The 17,445-nt window shown below is 42.5% G+C and overlaps 1 protein-coding gene across 1 annotated transcript in view; it reads right to left on the reverse strand.

The window, feature by feature from the left end:
- EGFR (epidermal growth factor receptor) overlaps positions 1–17,445 on the reverse strand; it is an 810,606-nt gene that overhangs the window by 37,423 nt on the left and 755,738 nt on the right. Inside the window, exons 18-20 of the mRNA XM_069648296.1 lie at positions 12,894–13,016; positions 11,236–11,334; positions 7,249–7,434 (exon numbers count right to left, since the gene is read on the reverse strand). Coding sequence (XP_069504397.1) covers positions 7,249–7,434; positions 11,236–11,334; positions 12,894–13,016 — 408 coding nt within the window. The remainder of the gene's footprint in view (positions 1–7,248; positions 7,435–11,235; positions 11,335–12,893; positions 13,017–17,445) is intronic.

The raw sequence follows: 17,445 nt of genomic DNA on the forward strand, positions 1-17,445 counted from the left end.
CATGCAGTTTTCCTGGTTTTCCTGCTAAATATTCTTTCTTCTCTTAAATGTGTGATTACTGATTAGTTCAGTTGACTTTTTATACAAAAGTTTACGTTCTATGTAAATGTTTTAATGTGATTTATGTTATGATATATTGTCAAAGGTTTATGATAAACCAATACACAATTGATAATATTTTTAGAACGTTAAGTTAGAAGAATTATTTTTTGTGGCATCTTCAAATATTATAATATCTGTAACCTTATGGCATTTTTACAAAGGTTCAGGGAAATGTGGATAAGTTGAGCTTTTTCCTTTTGTGGGTCTTACATACTCTACTTGTGAGTATTTGACCGCTCCATGTCAATTCCATGGACATTTGCTTGATGAAAAGAGAACTTTGAAAAAAAAGTTGAAGACATTTTTTGAAGAATTGTGTGTTTTGAATGGTAATATTTTGTTCAGCAATATTTTTGCAAAAAGCAAACTCGAGGAGCTTCTGCTGAAGCTCTTTCAAAAGGAATGTTATTTCTCGGTGTCTACTTTTAGTTCCGCCTCTCTCTCTCCGTCTCTCTCTCCCTCTCCCGCTCTCTCTCTCTCTCTATGGTGGGGGCCTGGAGAGGGGTACATTACTCTCAAAACATGCCTCCTCGTCCTTAATATATATTTAACTTTATTTCTATATATTCACATTTTTTTGGGAGAATTTTTTGTGGGGATTTTACACGTTTTCCCTTTTCAATATATATATGTTTTACTTCTAATTAATTTACCTTTTTAAAAAATAAGTTTCATTTTTTTTCACCAGGTAGTGTTTCATTGAGTATTTTGTCAGAGATGCAATAATGCCGAATTGCACACTTCTAACGCTGATTTAAGCACTTTTGGAATAAGATGTCCCTTCAAGAATTCTGCTACAATGTGTTATGCTCTTGTTCTGGTTCAGCTAAATAACATGACCTTCTAGCAGCATACCTGCCTACATTTGAAAATCAAAATTCCTGAGATTTATGCCCCGCCCACAGTCACACAAAACTCTGCCCATTTTCACATGACTCCGCCCACATGTCAAAAAGGTAAACTCTGCTGTAATGTGATGTGATGTCAGAAATTTGCAGTTCAAATTGAAATATGCACATTTCATTAAATTGCCTTTTCACAACCACCCACATTGCATAGGACAAAAGGCATTCGCCTTCCATAAAATCAACACGTTAAAATGTGCACATGTAAACTCCAAGAATCAATACAAAGGTTTTCCCTGAATTTTGCAGTACCGAAATTGGACATTTCACCTTAGTTGTTTTTCATCAGGTTATGTAGTGCAGTGGTGAGTTGTCCAGCCTGCAAACCTGATGGCTGTGGTCCAATGGGGCTGAGTCCACCCTAACCGGGGAAAAAACGAACAAAAGCAAAAGAAACGCGCATTTGCATTGAAAGTCTGCAAAAAAGAATGAAAGGTGAAGCGAAATAAACGCGCGTTATTTTGCTTCACCTGCATTCTATTTGCCAATGTGCTGGAAGCGTTACAGTCATTGCTGCAGAGACAAAGCCACACTCAGGCAGGGAGTCCGAGCAAAAAAGAAGCAATCCAGAATCCAGTGGGGGGGGGAAATACAGAGGTTAGGCAGGTGTGGCAAGCAGTTAAAAACGAGTGTTGCATAATGCGAGGATCTATCGATCCGGTGGAGTAGGATAGGAGAGCATTTATTGCATATTACCACCACACTCCGCTTTGTATTTCACACAATAATAATAAACATATGTCATCCCATTTAAGTTTTAGTGCATTGATTTTAACCAGTTTTTTCTACTGGGCGTTATTGACGCAGCTTAAATACTCAATTTGATGTACACAGTGTAAAACGCGGTGTTTTTATTAACACTTGTGTTTCGCTGCTAAAATGTACTTGTCCGGAGAGGTTAGGTAATGCTCATGGAATCTGCATGTGTCTCCTGGAAAATTCCCGCAAATAATATAGAGACAGTGTTGCGGAGCTCGCTTGGTAAAGGTTTCTTAACAGTAAAAATAAAGCTGAGGATCCCACTCAAGTGAGGAACAGAATCATATGATATGTGACCATATGCTAGAGAGATAGCTCAGAGAGTTCAGCTCTTGCTTCATAGATCTGTGCATAATGTACAGTCACAGGTTTGACATCTGACGGTTCCGATTCCACCCTTCATTCTCCTGAGGCCGATACATTGAGTACTATTTTTTTTTTTATGACTTCTTTATTTACATTTTACCTAACAAGAATACATCAATCATGAAACAAACACAACATAATGTGACAAATAAAATGTTCTTAGAGGTGGGAAACGCTACATATAAACATGGCTTTCCTGGTGGTAATGACCCCTCCCGAGGTATATAGGGCACTAACACTTAATGGCAGTAGCGATACATGTTTTGGAGCTTTGGTGCTGAAGTACAAAATGTTAGTTAAATAATAAAAAAGCAAATAGACTGAGTTAATAAATTAAATGTGTTTTTTTTGTAGTATTTAAATAACAAGCTTGTCTTTATATGTTAAGCTTTCATTTGCGCTTCTCGGTTGACCTGGTGCAGGTTTATCATGATCATTCACTAGGGGCCATGTAAAAGTGAATTATTTCTCTGTAGGGAAGTGAAAGCATGTCCCCATGTTTTTAGCTTTCTAGTTGTTGTGCTAAATAGAATGTTGCCATGATAAAATGGTTCCCTTAACGAGGAAGGATCTGGTTGAAAGACATAATACCTGGAAATTGCATTATTGAGTCCCTATCTGCTTTTCAAGATTGCCAGTAGTTATTGAATGCACTCTGAACATTCTGATTAACTGAAAGGAGGTCAATAACAACTTTCATGGGCTAGTAGCGTTATTATTACCAAGTTTAATGGTACTCAATTTATTGACTTGGAGAGTATTAAAGGCTGAGCTGCCTCTTTTTGAATTTGAACTTGCAAAGTGTAGGCTTGCCCCATATCAGAGGCTAGAGCTTAACCCATCAGCTATCCACCCTATCGTTGTTGTTACTATCCCGTATGTTGACTTAGAAGCATCAGCAAAACTCCCCTCCAGTGATCAAAAGGAAAACCTCCCATTCCTTAAATGAGGGCAGTCACCCACACAGTTCGAAGGGCTGTTGGCCTCCAAGCCTCTAGCTGCATGCTCTTTCATTTTGAAGCCTTGTCTATCAGTGTGAGCAGATTAAGGCGACCACTATTTGGTGTACGAGGAAACTGGAATACATGTACTCAGATCAAATCCCATTGAGTAGAAATTACAACATGTATGAGGCATTGTGCAAACAGGTAGCATGACAAGTAACACAGAGCCAGTCAAGCAGGAAAACATGTGCATAAAGGGTTATGCCTGATTAGGCTCGAGCTTACTACAAAAAACTTGCCTGGAGTACAAACATGCACTTTTCATGTGCCAAACTTAATGATCAGGTGACAGTGTGATAGTATGGGTTTTAGTACAAACATATTTATATTGGGATTACATTCATAACGGTCAGCAATTGATGATATTCAGTTAAAACAACAGAGCCGATTCATTCTCTTACTTCATTTGTCCCTGTGGCAGCACATGTCAGTAGCATAATTATCTCTTAAATCAGAATTGGAGTGTCACTGTTAAGTGCACCTATGGCTGTTAGGGATTGCAGCCCTATTTAGGGGGACCTAAGGCCCCCCAGAGTTCAGAGGCCTCGCATGGACCCTGCGGCAGACCTCTGCATGGACAGTTATTGACATTGATAGTGATATTTTATTTGTATCGCGCTCATACACAAGTGTTTCACATACGAATATGATATGAACACACCGTTTTCATATCCTCTCCAGAGTTGTTTACAAGTTGCACCACTTTCAGAGAGGAGATGGTGGACACACGGGGGCACTTTGTGTCATGCCAAAGGTGCCAGCGGACCTGGGGAGCAACTCACTTTCATGGGATTCCAGAACATTAAATTGAGTTCATCCCTGAGATGATTATTATTATTCCTGTTATATTATATTCATGGCATGCCACACATGCAGTGGGGGCCATTTTCCTTAGGGGAATGTGGGACATTAAAGCATAAAAGCAAGGTGTGTTGCTTTCCCTCCTCTATTTTCATGCTCAATCAAGGACAGGGAGGGGCACAGAGTAGAGTTGACCTCTTCGCCCTGCTTTCCACCTCCGTCTTGAGTAAGCACTTCTTCATACATGCATGAGATGTAATGAACAGGCGTATGCCGTAGAAATCCATTATGAAATGCCACCAGTGAAGCATAACTTGCAGGCTGGGTTTATGTTTTTGCAAAACTGAGCGTTAAACTGAAGAATAAAGGCAACTTTACCGGGTTTTACTCTTCAGTTTTCCACTCTGCCTTGTAAATGATCAAAGTTGCATTCAGGGGTCACAACAGCATGTAAGTGCTAACGTTGGTGGTCCCCTGCAAGCAATTTGCATTTTATTCACAATTATATGTTTTGGACCTTTGGAAAGGGAGAGACTCTAACAAATTGCATTGCCTCGAAGCCCAGAAATCAGAATGGACAGCTGGATGCCTTTGTGTGAGGAAAGAACCCGTTTACTCGTGATTCCTTTGGATAGGATTGTGCAAACATTCCATGACACAACTGAACCCTTTCCTGAGTCCGGGCAACTTAGGTTAATGTTGTGCATCACTTATTGCGAGCCTGTCTTACATCCTGAATTGTGGCAACAATACCCTCCTCCATGAGTCTATTGGAGATCCCATTTACATACAGTTCTCAGATTCATAAAAGACATAGAGCCATGACATGAGGATCAAACAGCTCCATACATTCTGCTCCTGCATGTCCTGCAGGCAAGGTCTTGGTTTCTTTATCTTTTTTCTATTTCTTTATCCATTTTCAACAATCAGGGATAAAAAGCAAACATCTGGAATACATTAAGTAATAACAACCACAAAAGCATGTCTTGTCCTAGTCATATTAAAAACAGGGTTCCATGTCATTTCATCACGGGATGAAACAACGATGGGTTTTTTCTCTGTTGATATTTCAACGTGAAGACTCATCGTTTTAAAAACATTTTTATATTTGGGGGTCCCCGCCCCAGCTCCTATCCCCTTTAATTATTGAACTATTCCCGAACACCCACACCATATCTATATATTTTTTTGTAACCCCCCTACAAAATTCAATGAGTTTTCACGTTGAAATAACAACAGTGAAAAAGCCAGCATCCTTTCATCCCACTATGAAAGGACGATGTACCAAAAACAGCTCGTTAAACTGAGAATAACCAACAATAATATAAATTAGTAACCGGCGAGGGGGTCACAAGTTTTGTCCACATGCATTTCATTGGTTCTGGTGCAGGCATTACCCTATTGGGAAACCCTCACCTCCATTGTCCCCGGAGGGGGGGAGGAGAAGTGGCAGCCACTCAGCCAATGAGGAGGCTCAGAATGGGGGAATTACCAGCAGTAATCCCCCGCTCTTAGCCATCACATGGCTGGAGGCAGCCATTTTCCCCTGCCGGGCAATGAGATAAGTGTTGTCCCCCCCGCATCCCTTGTTCCCCCACTCCCTCCCCACCCACAAAATTCCCTAAGCCCTCCCAACCACACTTACCTTCTTTTCTGTCCATTTTGGGAGCGGACGCGATGGGAACACTTCTGTCCCCAACTCATCCGCTCCTGATCCACGAGAGGCCGTCATGGAAAGGAAAAAGGGACTACACATAGTCCCTTCTCCCTTTCCATGGTGGCCATTTTGTTTGTTTACTTTTTCACACTTATTTTGAATGGCTACCATGGCTACCAATGGCTCCCTTTCCATGGTGGCCATTTTGTTTGTTTACTTTTTCACACTTATTTTCAATGGCTACCATGGCAAGGGAAAACGGACTTTGTTTTCCCTTCCCCGGCAGCCATTTTTTAATGTTTTTTTTCTGTTCTAAAACGCCAGAGCGTTTCGGAACAGAAAAAAAATGCTTTAGTACCCCAGTATTACGGGCCGGGGTACTAATAGCAATAGGCACCTTGCAGTAGGGGCATTACCACTTCACGTTGTAACTATGGGCCCTGGGGCATTACCTGAAGTGGTAATGCCCCCCCTGCTCAGGGCCTATTGCTTAAGTTAACTTCCCACAATAAAGCAACCAATAGATACAAAACTACAAAAATAAGACATAAAACACACAAAAATAGGCACACTCATCCCACACCCCCACAACACAAAGCAACTCCTCAAACAGTATCCACCACGTACCCACGTGATAAGAAAAATAGAAAATCTTCTTGGTTTCTTGAAGGGGTGCAGGATGAGGGGATGGCTGCAAGCACAAGAGACTTGTAGCCAGCCCTCTATGGGTGCATAGGTGTCAATGTGCATGCAATACTCATATATTCACATTAACCCTCAGAATCCTTCTGGATGATGCAACACGGCCTACCTTACACCCACATGGGTTTTGCATTAGCCTGTGCAGAGATAGGACTTAAAAGGCCCATCCCCGCCCATGCAATGTTGCATTTCCCTCTCTGGACCACAAGCGATTGGAAAAGTTTACAAAAGGAGAACATCGCTCATGCTTTTCATAAGTTTTTATATCAATGGCAGAGAGATGCAGTGATGGGGTGTGAAAGATCCTCTCGGCATTGTGTTTTCCCTAGTGCCTGGCTGATGACATTGCTGGCCAAGCACTGGGGAAATGTAGGCATCCCAGTGTGCATCCCTTTCAGAACCACGACTGTGCTGCGTGACACCCCAGGGTCGGACTGGGGCATACAATTGTCTCGGGCACCAATGAAAAATCGTTCCACGGTTGCAAATGGAAATTCACTCCTTTTGTGACAGACTGTTTGACTAGTACCCATGGGGGAGTGTTTCTGATGTGATGCAAATTATGCAATTAAAGAATATTATTTCAGCTACACTGGTCAAAACTACTAGCCGCATGGTGAAGTAACTCATTAAACTGGCCTACATTGGCCAAAAAAGTGTCTCACTTTAACCCAAAAAACTGGCACACACAAGCATTTTCCGTTTTTGGGTCGGGCATTGTCGTATTGCCCTATAGGCCAGTCCAACCTGGAAACCTATGCCACTTTAATGAATTCTGCCAACCGCAAATGCAGCATTTTTCTTTAACACACGCAGGTATTTTGGGGCCAGTTTTGGAATTGTTATAATTGGCAGATTTCCAGTTTTTTCGTTTTGTTTCACACGATGCCGACCTCTGAAATATCAAAGCAGGTGTTGTGACGTATATATGTGGAGAGCCTCCATCTCTTACCTTTGCAATCTGCACACACCAGTTCAGGAGGTGGTTGGAGCCAATGTTGTCCTTGTGCTCCCTGATGTAGTCGAGAAGGCAGCCGTAGGGCATGAGCTGAGTGACGAGCTGCACAGTGGAGGTCAGGCAGATGCCCAGCAGGCGGCACACGTTGGGATTTTCCACACTGGCCATCACGTAAGCTTCCTGCGCAAAAGGCATTAAAACCTGATTCAGATGCAGCCATTGCAGTTTTGCCAGAACATTTGTGACGAATAGCATGCATCGACATTAGCTAGATTTGTTGGCATAACTTTCTGAAATGCAGCAAAGTAACAAGTGAGAGGATGCCTTGGTACTTGACTGAAGAAACATCTATGATATGGTAGGTTATTTATAACGCACTTAATACCCAGAGGTTTCTAAATGCGGACCGGGGATCGAACCTGTGGTGCTCCGTGTTGTCTTGCTTCCAAGGCGTGCACGTTGCCCCTGAGCTATCCTCCCGAGACAATGCTATGTTATCGTACACTACGGTTTTCTGGTAGTAGGCTTTTATATTGTGCCAAATCATCACTGTAGTAAAAACTTCAGAGTACTTGGATGTATTAGAACCCCGGGCGAGTGAATAACCCTTTCCCATTGGCCAATTTATGGGCTATAAGAACCGGTATAGCTCTCAGTTTCATTATACCCCGCAAATTGCCCATTGCTTTTTCAGCTGGGAAAGTTGTGCATTAACAGTGATTCGTCCCCCTCTAGGGGCCAAAGTGAAAATTACATTTTCCTACGATTACCGTCTTTTTTTGTTTAATCGTTTGTTAGTGAAAAGAATAGCTTACTATAATTAAGCATGACTTCTTTTTATTATCATGCTATTTTTTATATATTCACACAAGGAATATTTAAGTCCCCAAAAAACAATATAATAATTTTACAAATTATATTTTTAAATGAACTTTTTTCTCTTTGGCCCTGGGTTCTAATAGCTCTTGGTAATGTTATGTTTTATGTTTTTTTGTAAACTTAAATAGTCCATAGGGAATATTAAAGGCCCCCCAAAAACAATGTATTAATAAAAAAATTATATATTTTAAAGGAACTTTGTTCTTTTTGCCTATGGGTTCTAATAGCTTTATAGACCTCGCCCTCGGGCCGTACCGTTGTTATGGGCCCTCATACCTCGTTAAAGGCTTATCTCGGTCTTCAGGGCCCATAACACCCGGTACGGCACTCGGGCGAGGTCTATAAAGCTATAGTAACCTCTATTCTTCTGACGAGAGGGTTTGGCTAAGCAGGGCGCGGTTCATTCAATGTGTGGTTCTCATCGAAGCGCCAAAGGATGTGAAAAACCAAATGAGATATGGGCTTTGGGAAAGTGACCAACAAAGGCACTACCAGCGATGTACAAAGACAGTGTTATAAACTGAAGCTTGAAGGTAAGAAGGACAGGAGATAACTGGCCCAAGGCAGGTGATTTTAATCATATGCAGGAGAATACAGGAAGTGACCAGGCAGTCCAGTACAGGGAGCTGGAAGACAGGAACAGGATAGAGAAACCAGGCACCCTACACCCCCATAAATTGGGTGTAACTGAAGTAACTGCCACCCTTGGAACATAGGCGTGCAACACTCAGATCGACGAGACTCTGCGGTCACGCACAGACCCATCACAGTCATGCAGGGTTCCCTCCACTCAGAGAGACAAGAAGCAGCGGCTATAACAGACAGATGAGAGAAGGGGAACGCGCACTCTTCAGAGGTTGTCATCAGTATGTGCCATGTTTAGGATCTTGGCAAAAATAAGGATGTGTTCACTGTACCCAGGTGCTGATCACTCATCTTGCACCAAATACATGTTTTCGCCATATATAGATGGCACACAGGACCAGGCGTAGAATATAAGCCCTGCTGCCTGTGCCTTCGAAAGATTGCCCATGCACTCGTCAAGCTGGGAGGAGACAGTGAGAAGGACACAAGCAATCACAGGCAGAAGCACATACTGTTAGCCCAGCATCGTGGCAGAGGACGCGGAACAGGTATTACTTCCATTCGCTTTCTATTCAGCTATTGCCAACATATATGAGCTGTGCATACAAATAGAAAGCAAAACCACAGAACGCAAATATGTAATGACTATATGCCTTCACATTCAGAAGATGGATAGAGTTGTTTACATTGAGATATACACATTATGCTAGCCAGGGCAATGGCAATAGCAGACGAATCCACAGCTCAGAGCTGGCTGCATTAATTCTACATTATTTATGTCTTTACTGCGAATCTGTGCAGTGCTCACGTCGAACAAATTGTCCCTGCAGAGAGCCAGTGGCACACCAGTTTGAAGGTGTCCAATGCAAGTAGTGGCAAAAAAGAGACCGAGGAGGTTGAAGTGGGGTCTGTAAAGGGAGGTACAGCTGAGTTTGAGTAGAAAGGTCAGTATGCAATTGAGTTCAGTGGGCGAGACAGAGGGCGGGCTTTCAGAGTTTCATGATAATATAGTTATCCTGTTCTCATCATATTGCGGAATCAGTGAGAAAGGGGGCGTGGCATTTTTGCTGCTCCGAGATAGGCTAACGGCAAGGCGGTCCACTCTGCGGACATAATGTGAGGTTGGAAGCAGCGAATGTGTGCGACATTCCACGACCCTCACATAACATTCCTTAAAGTTAAAGATCTTTTTTTACCCTTTGAGTGCCCTTAAGAAGTATATGTACTCCCCCAAAAACTGTTGTTGTTTTCCCAGAAAGTCTATCTTTCTACATAATATAAATATATGTACACCCGAATTTCGGGGAATGGGCTGTCAGCCTTCTGTCCAACGAACCACGGGCTGGGGACCCTCAGACAAAACTGTGTATATACCTGCACTCAGCCCCCCTCAGGCAAGTGGTAGGGTCGATGACTTAAAATTTTAATGTCACAAACCTCTCCCTGGATCCATCTTCTTGTAGCATCCTTTCATGACATGTGCAGCTTAGAACCATGATTCCAGGAGGTTGCACAGGCTATGCAGGTGTGCTAAACAGAGAAGATGACAACGCCTGGCGGGGAATGTGTCCTTGCTAGATTCGGTATAGACAGCACTGTATACTGTGGTTTACTTGCTTGATGTATGGATTTCACGGTAAGCTTCTAAAATGGTGTCTTGCAGCATCATTATGGAAGAGCAGGCATTTCATTGTTGCATCGATTATAAAGGAATTCAGGCCGAAAACCTCATTGCATTTTGTAGGTGTGATAATTATAGAAATGACTGTATATTATACATTTTCTATTGCCAAGCACTTTCCTGGGATATGAAAAGTTGCCCCATTATACGTATTATTTACCTATTTATGTATATATGTATGACATGTTTTATATTGTTCATACAAGAGCAGTGTGAACCTGTTGAAGCACCTAGGTTTGATAACTCTATATGAATGGTCGCCCATTTCCATTTATATGTATCCCACTTCACAAGCTCTTTCTTCATCAAGCTTTAAAGACCTGTGATTCAGGGTGGCGTATGACTTCCATGTCTGCATTCTCTCTTATAGAGTTTATATATTTGGAGAGACGGTTCTGGCTACCTTTCATTGGTTTGTTTGGAAAAGAGGCATTTCCACGCTGAGTGGGGTCGGCACATTGTGAATTTATTTCAGTGTAGACTCATAGTCTTAGTGGTGGTCAGCCGACACATGTTTTGACCTCAGGGGTCTTTATCAAGGCTATGTCTGATAATATGGTGTGGGGGGTGTGTGCCCCAGCTGTGGCCCCCTTGGGGTTAATTAGGTTCTTTATGGTCCTAATCTTGGGTCCTGGATGGGCCTGTGGCTGTGTTTACAGTCCTGGCGGAGCGATTGCTATCCTCGAGGTATCTCCTATATATATATATGTTGTGTGCAATGAGTGGGCTTGAATAGGTGGCTATCATTTAATATGTATTTTCCCTGCACAGCAAATGTACTGATCTGTCAAGGACTGCCTCTTGTTTTAGACATGACATAAAATACAACAACTCACATCGAGAATGTCCTTGTTGGCTTTTGGAGACGTTGCTTCTCTCAATTCCTTAATGGCAACCGGAATTTTCACATGTTCGCCTTCTGGAACCCAGAAACCCTAGATAAAAGGAAAGGAGCATTATAATTGTTAGGAAACACATGGATGCTAAAGACAAAAGTCTAGGTGTTAATATTTCACACAGTAGATGAGACGAGAGCTGTGTGCTGACGTGCTTGGAGTTGTCCACTTAAGAAATACTGGGTGAAGTTATGGTCTGAACTATTTATACATGTTACAGCTTTAATGCATACAATGTCAACATTTTCAATGGACGAAGGGTAGATTATCATGAAGAAATGTATACTTTGTATTCACTATAATTACAGAATACAAATCACTAACAACAAAAACTACAAAGTTGAGATGAACCATTTCATTTTCTCTCGGCCAGGCATTACTTGTTAGCATGAGATTTTCAGTAGCAACTCTGTGATTTGAGTTGTAGTTGAAATCCCAAAATAGGAGGTCTCTCTTTACAAAAACAGCAATAGGAATGTCCGATTTGTATTGCATGGAGTTCCTGTTGATCAGTGGTGTTCTAACTTTATTATGCTGTGCCCCTCTCTCACTCTTGAGTAAATATATTGTTTCTGGAGCCCCACACAAGCCACGAAGGATCATATTTTCTATTAAAAACAGTCACTGTAATCCCATTTCAAAGAGCTTTACGCTCCCCCGGCATCCTTCTGGCCTCCTTTGGGGAGCCTGCCCCACAGTTTGAAGACCACTGCTGAAGATGAAAACAGTACAATAGAAAGAGGTGAAAAAGATTCAAATAAGGGAGTCTAATGTAGAAGGAAAAAAATGCACAGGGAGATAGTAGAACTAAAATAGTTTTGGGGGAGTTCTAGAGCGAGGGGATGGAAGAGAAATTGAGCACAAATGCAAGATGCCCTGGGGCCATGGGAAGGTGGGGAGAGCAAGATGAAACAAACTGGGAGTCAGATCGATGATATCGAGGAAGAGCATAACACATAATGCAAGAGGAAAAGGAGGGTGGGGACAGGCCTTGGATGCCTTCAAAAATAATCTAAAGTTAAGCAAAAAGGATATGTTCATGAAAAGGGGGGCCATGAAGAGTAGCGATGGAAGCAGAAAGACCAAAGAAGATGAATAGGTCTTTTGTGTTCCTTGTTGAGGTATAACATGATGACTGCGTATGTTGAAGTTGCATTTGAACATGTGGCTCATTCATGCACATGTATGGTCCCGGACCTCAATCCAAAAACGATCACAACACAAAGCATTTGGAAATAAGGCCTTCAATTGGACTGAAGTTTTTATTGCTGGCTTTTCCTCTTAGGATGTCATGCGACCCTATCCTAGCATAAGGCCCTGTGTGCGATTTAAGTGTTTTGCAGAATGTGCATCCAGTGCAACAAATACTGAGGAAGGGAAAAGTATATTTGTCATGTGGACGCCTCAGCCTGTTTTGTGACTCTTGATTCTGCGGTAAGAGCAAAAGGGCCCTTTTACATCACAGTTGGCAACATCACAGTGTTCCAAGGCACATCCACTTTGATCAACTTCACACACGGTCTGAAAGTCAACCATTCCCTCTTCCAAAATATGTTACATGGGGTTATTTCACTTTGCCTTTACAGAGACAATCGTACCTTGTATACAGTGCCAAAAGCCCCTGAACCAAGGACTTTAAGTTTTCGTAATTCCGTCTCTTTTAGGATCCTCAGAAGAGCTTGATTCGGTGCTTCCCCACTGGGTGTTAGAGGCTCCACTAACTGTGAAAAGAATGCAATAAAACACATGCTGAAAATATGAACAAACATCTTTTCACATGCACAGCATTAATAATGGAGATTCACACTCGGGGAAGGGCGCTCAGCCAATCAGGTGCAAGTGTGTACCTGTGTGGTCCCAGCCACGGAGGCCTTTTTAAGCCCTCTCTCCTACCTCCCTAGCCCAACCCCTTCCACCTCAAGACATCTTGCACCCCTTCCACTGCACCATTCCTCCCTACCCACTTACTTGCTGGACTGGAGCTTTTTGCTCTGGTTGCGATGCTCCTTTTCCGTTCTCAGTGGCCACCATAGAAATAGAAAAGGGACTCTGTCCCTTTTCTATTTATTATGATGGTGGCCATCATGTTTTTTTCTTTTTCCACTGGAGATACCCTGGGGTGCAAATAGCTATCACACTCTTGTTGTGGTATGTAAATGTCTGTTAAGGGTCCCCAACCGTCGCAGAGGTTTGGGCTGATGGGCTATTAACAGCCATGTAGACCCCCCAATGCGGGGGTGATTGCTGTATACATGCTCTCTTCTTAACTTCTTTGGTTCTCATTGGTTGTGACCTACCTGATGCCAAAACATCTTTGTTACTCACTACAGTGTAAAGGGGGTTTCCTATCCATAGACACAGGCTTACCATAAAGAAAAAGTAAGGCTGCAAAATGTTGGACATAAACATTTTTAAACGTATCAACGCGTGCACTGAAGCTAGTAAAGATGTTAATCCTGAAATTGTACTTCTCTGATTTCGTCCTCTCCTGCACGCCTACTTCTATTGACCCATTTACTCCTTTTCAAACTTCAGCAAAATCAAATGGCTCACTCTGCAACTCGTCACTGCTATTTTTCATCAGCTCTGTTGTTATGACTCTTTCTGAGCTTTCTCTACAGGATTCATTTTTTTTCTGAAATATGTTTTAAAATTCCCAAACCCACATTTCATAATCTTCCTTCAAGATTTCAGAACAATCTGAAGATGCATGGAGGAGTAGACAGGTAATGTAAACTATATATTCGAACGGTGAACGTTTTGTGTAGATATTAGTCCTACTTACACGAGACTGCCCACACCCTATTTCGTAGGCTTCAGAACTATTATCCAAGTCCAGTCTTCGATGTTCATATTCGTTTCATTAATTACTGAAACGTATCCATAAGCTTACACGGTGCAATGTCCAATTTTATCAGAGTGTGCCTCATGTTCCACAGTACATTACTGACTTGCATAGAAAGTGGCAAATTCAAAAATAGTTTGCTACTGTTAGAATGGTGGAATGTCCACTGTTAGCTGATAATTCCTAGATAACTAGATTAACCTCACTTGTGTAGATCACCACTGACCTGAGAAGGTATAACATGCATTGCACAGGACTTTTAATTAATTCCCAAACATAGCTTCCCTCAAGAATCCAACCTATTCGTTGATTGGATTCTCTGAAGAAGGATAAGTATGGGCCATTAAAACTGTTTCATCCACATAAATATACATATGATTTCCTAAACGTGGTACATCTGATGAGGCTTTTCCAATTAATGTGCGTGATTACACGGCCACGCTAGTGGCCTTGTAGTTATGGTTAAGTTGCTGTTTCCATAGGAAGAGCACTTTTTGGGCGGCTTATAACATTTGCCCCCCCCCGGACGAATCCTCACCAAACTTTGCAGAAAAAGTATATGGGCCACTCTGAATTTTCTTGCAAAGTTTGGTGAGGATTCCTCTAGGGGGGGAAAAGTTACAGGGGGTCGCAAAACATCTAGTTTTTCCCATAGACTGAATGGGGGAAAAACCTTGCGCAGGCCGACAGCCCAAACCGCTGGACGGATTTTCACCAAATTTGCGACGGGAGCTTGGTCCCGAAAGCATGCTTTTGTAAATTTGGTGGCAATCCGTGTAGTAGTTCTTTAAAACGACCAAAAAGTAGGTCTAAAAGAAATAGTGATATCTATGTCCACTCTGCGGTCACACTTCCCTGTTCGCTCCGCGGACAAGATACCGAATGGCTAAGGGGCTGGCGTCATGACCGCGGACACACGACGTCTGTGCCGATTGGTTGCAGCGAGCCGTGATGAGCGTCAGTATGTGTGGATGCGCCCGACATCTTGGATCCAAAGACAGCGCGGTCGCCATCACAGGCGAAATGTTGTTTCGGAAACTGTTTTGTTCTCCTACAGTGCGTTGGGAAGGTTCACAGAGTAAGAGATGGGTTAAATAATGTACTTGTTTGGGCGGCAGCTGTTAATGATGTAGTCTCCATGCAAAATGCTGTTTAGGAAACCATTTTGCTCTCCTACAGTGCTTGGGGAGGTTCAGAGAGTAAGAGATGGGTGAAATACTGCACTTGTTTGGGCGGCAGGTGTTAATGATGTATTCTCTATGCCCACCTTGTTTGGGATGTTTGTACGTGCAGAAAATGAGGTGTTTTATAAGGGTAGTATTTCAGTCCGTGCTCTGAACAGGCACCTTGAAACTGTTCTAAGGACACGCGTGGTGTTAGCGACCATTAAAATTGCGTACATGTTGTTATTACATTCTTTTTTCCTATGGGTGTGCTATTGATTAGTACGCCGCCATGGGTGTGGCATGCTGCAGTGGTTGTGGCCAGGGCCTACAGTCTTGGATGCATGGCCGTAGGCATTTCATAGCAATGGATACACCTGTAGTATTGATTATCGATTAGATGGTTGTGGGGAGTGTGTACATTCTTGGGTGCATGGCCGAAGGACACGCATCCAAGAACAAAGTTAAAAGCACTGGAGATATAAGCCACTGCACACCCACACATTGTAATATCTATGGACATACAGCTAGGAGTCTAGCCTCTGGCTAGAACAAGAGAAGCATACCACACCTATCGATACAACTGTACTTCTGCACATCACTCAGGTGGTTGTGGGCAGGATGTAGAGTTTTGGGTGCATGGCTGCAGGCCGTAGGCCGTACCCCACACTCCTAAAACTCTAGGCCCTGGCCGCACCCATTGCAGCATATTAGAAAGGCACGTTACTGGCTGTGTTGTTATGGTGAAGTTGCTGTTTCCAAAGGAGGAGCACTTTTTGGGTGCCTTATAACTGTGCTCCCCATGGACGAATCCCCACCAAAGTTTGCAAAAAAATATATATCGGACAATTTCTTTGGAAAGTTTGGTGATGTTTGGTGCAGGGGTGGAATTATAAGGGAGGGTTTCTCAAAACATCTGTTTTCCCTTTAGACTGAATGGGGGAAAATGTTTGTGCCCGCGGACATGTGGCGCCTTCCCAGATTGATTGTGGAACAGCGTAAAGTACGTTAGCTTTCTTCGCTGCCCCTGCTATCTTTTATTCATGGTTTGGTGTACGCGGACATTGCCAGAAACACATACAAAACAAGACAGCATTGCACGTGTCACACTTCTGTAATACTATTTCAGAAGATGACCTTTGAGGGGGGTAGGATGGGATGTGGGAGCACAAACTGAAAAAGTGGACTTTTCTTGTCACCAAAGTCATACGTTTAAATGGAAGTTAGTGCTCACTGTACCACTACCAATTAGTGCGTGCGGGTTGAAATGTTTTTGGAATTATATTGCCATCAGACTGGGGTCCTAAGTTTCGAAAACTAAGGCCACCATCTGCACTCTTTTCTGGAAACGGTGATTTGGGAAGTGTGCGGGAGTAGCGGTTCTCATAATTGGATTTCAATATGTTGATGCCAAGTAAGAATGTATTTGGCTTCTGAGTGAAGGTCGCATGAGTTGCTTTTTTGGTTGGACGCTCAGTACACCCGCGCATCCGAGTGAATGTATAAGGGGCAATTGGTTTTTGACCTTGAGAGAAAGGGAAAGATTTGAAGAAATTCACGGAATGAAAGGGTCGAAAAAAATAGCAATTGATAAGGTTATGTTTTAAAAAGTTTGTAAGAGACATGCAATATCAGTCCATGAAGATTCTTCGATGCAAACACATTGGTGTCTGACTTGCAGAGAAAGAATGGAGGCAGTAAATATTATGTAAGTTTACTTGTGTACACTGATGACTTTTGTGATGCCATCTTTGATGTCCTTGGTGTTAGTCTTAGCAGTGCACGATGATGGCGCGAGTTATGGTTGCTTAGCTTACCATAACTGGCTAATGTGAAGGGTTTTTTGGGTTTACTTTCAACCATAACATCCCTTTTACAAAGTTTTTTTACTGAAATATATATATATATGGCAGTGACCAAAAACAAAGGGGCTACACATGTGATATCATCAGTGAAGTCATCAATGACATTTGTGATGCCATCTTTCAGGTCCTTGGTGTTAGTGTTAGCAGTGCACAGTGGTGAGGGCAGGTATGTTGGCTTAGCCTACCATAACTGGCGAATTTCAGGGGTTTTTCAGTTTTACTTTGAACCATAGTGGCACGTTTGTAAAGTGTTTTTAGTGAATTGCATAGGTTTTTA

The sequence above is a fragment of the Ambystoma mexicanum genome, chromosome 2q (genome assembly GCF_040938575.1).
Source record: "Ambystoma mexicanum isolate Mex_15411 chromosome 2q, UKY_AmexF1_1, whole genome shotgun sequence".
Classification (NCBI taxonomy): domain Eukaryota; kingdom Metazoa; phylum Chordata; class Amphibia; order Caudata; family Ambystomatidae; genus Ambystoma; species Ambystoma mexicanum.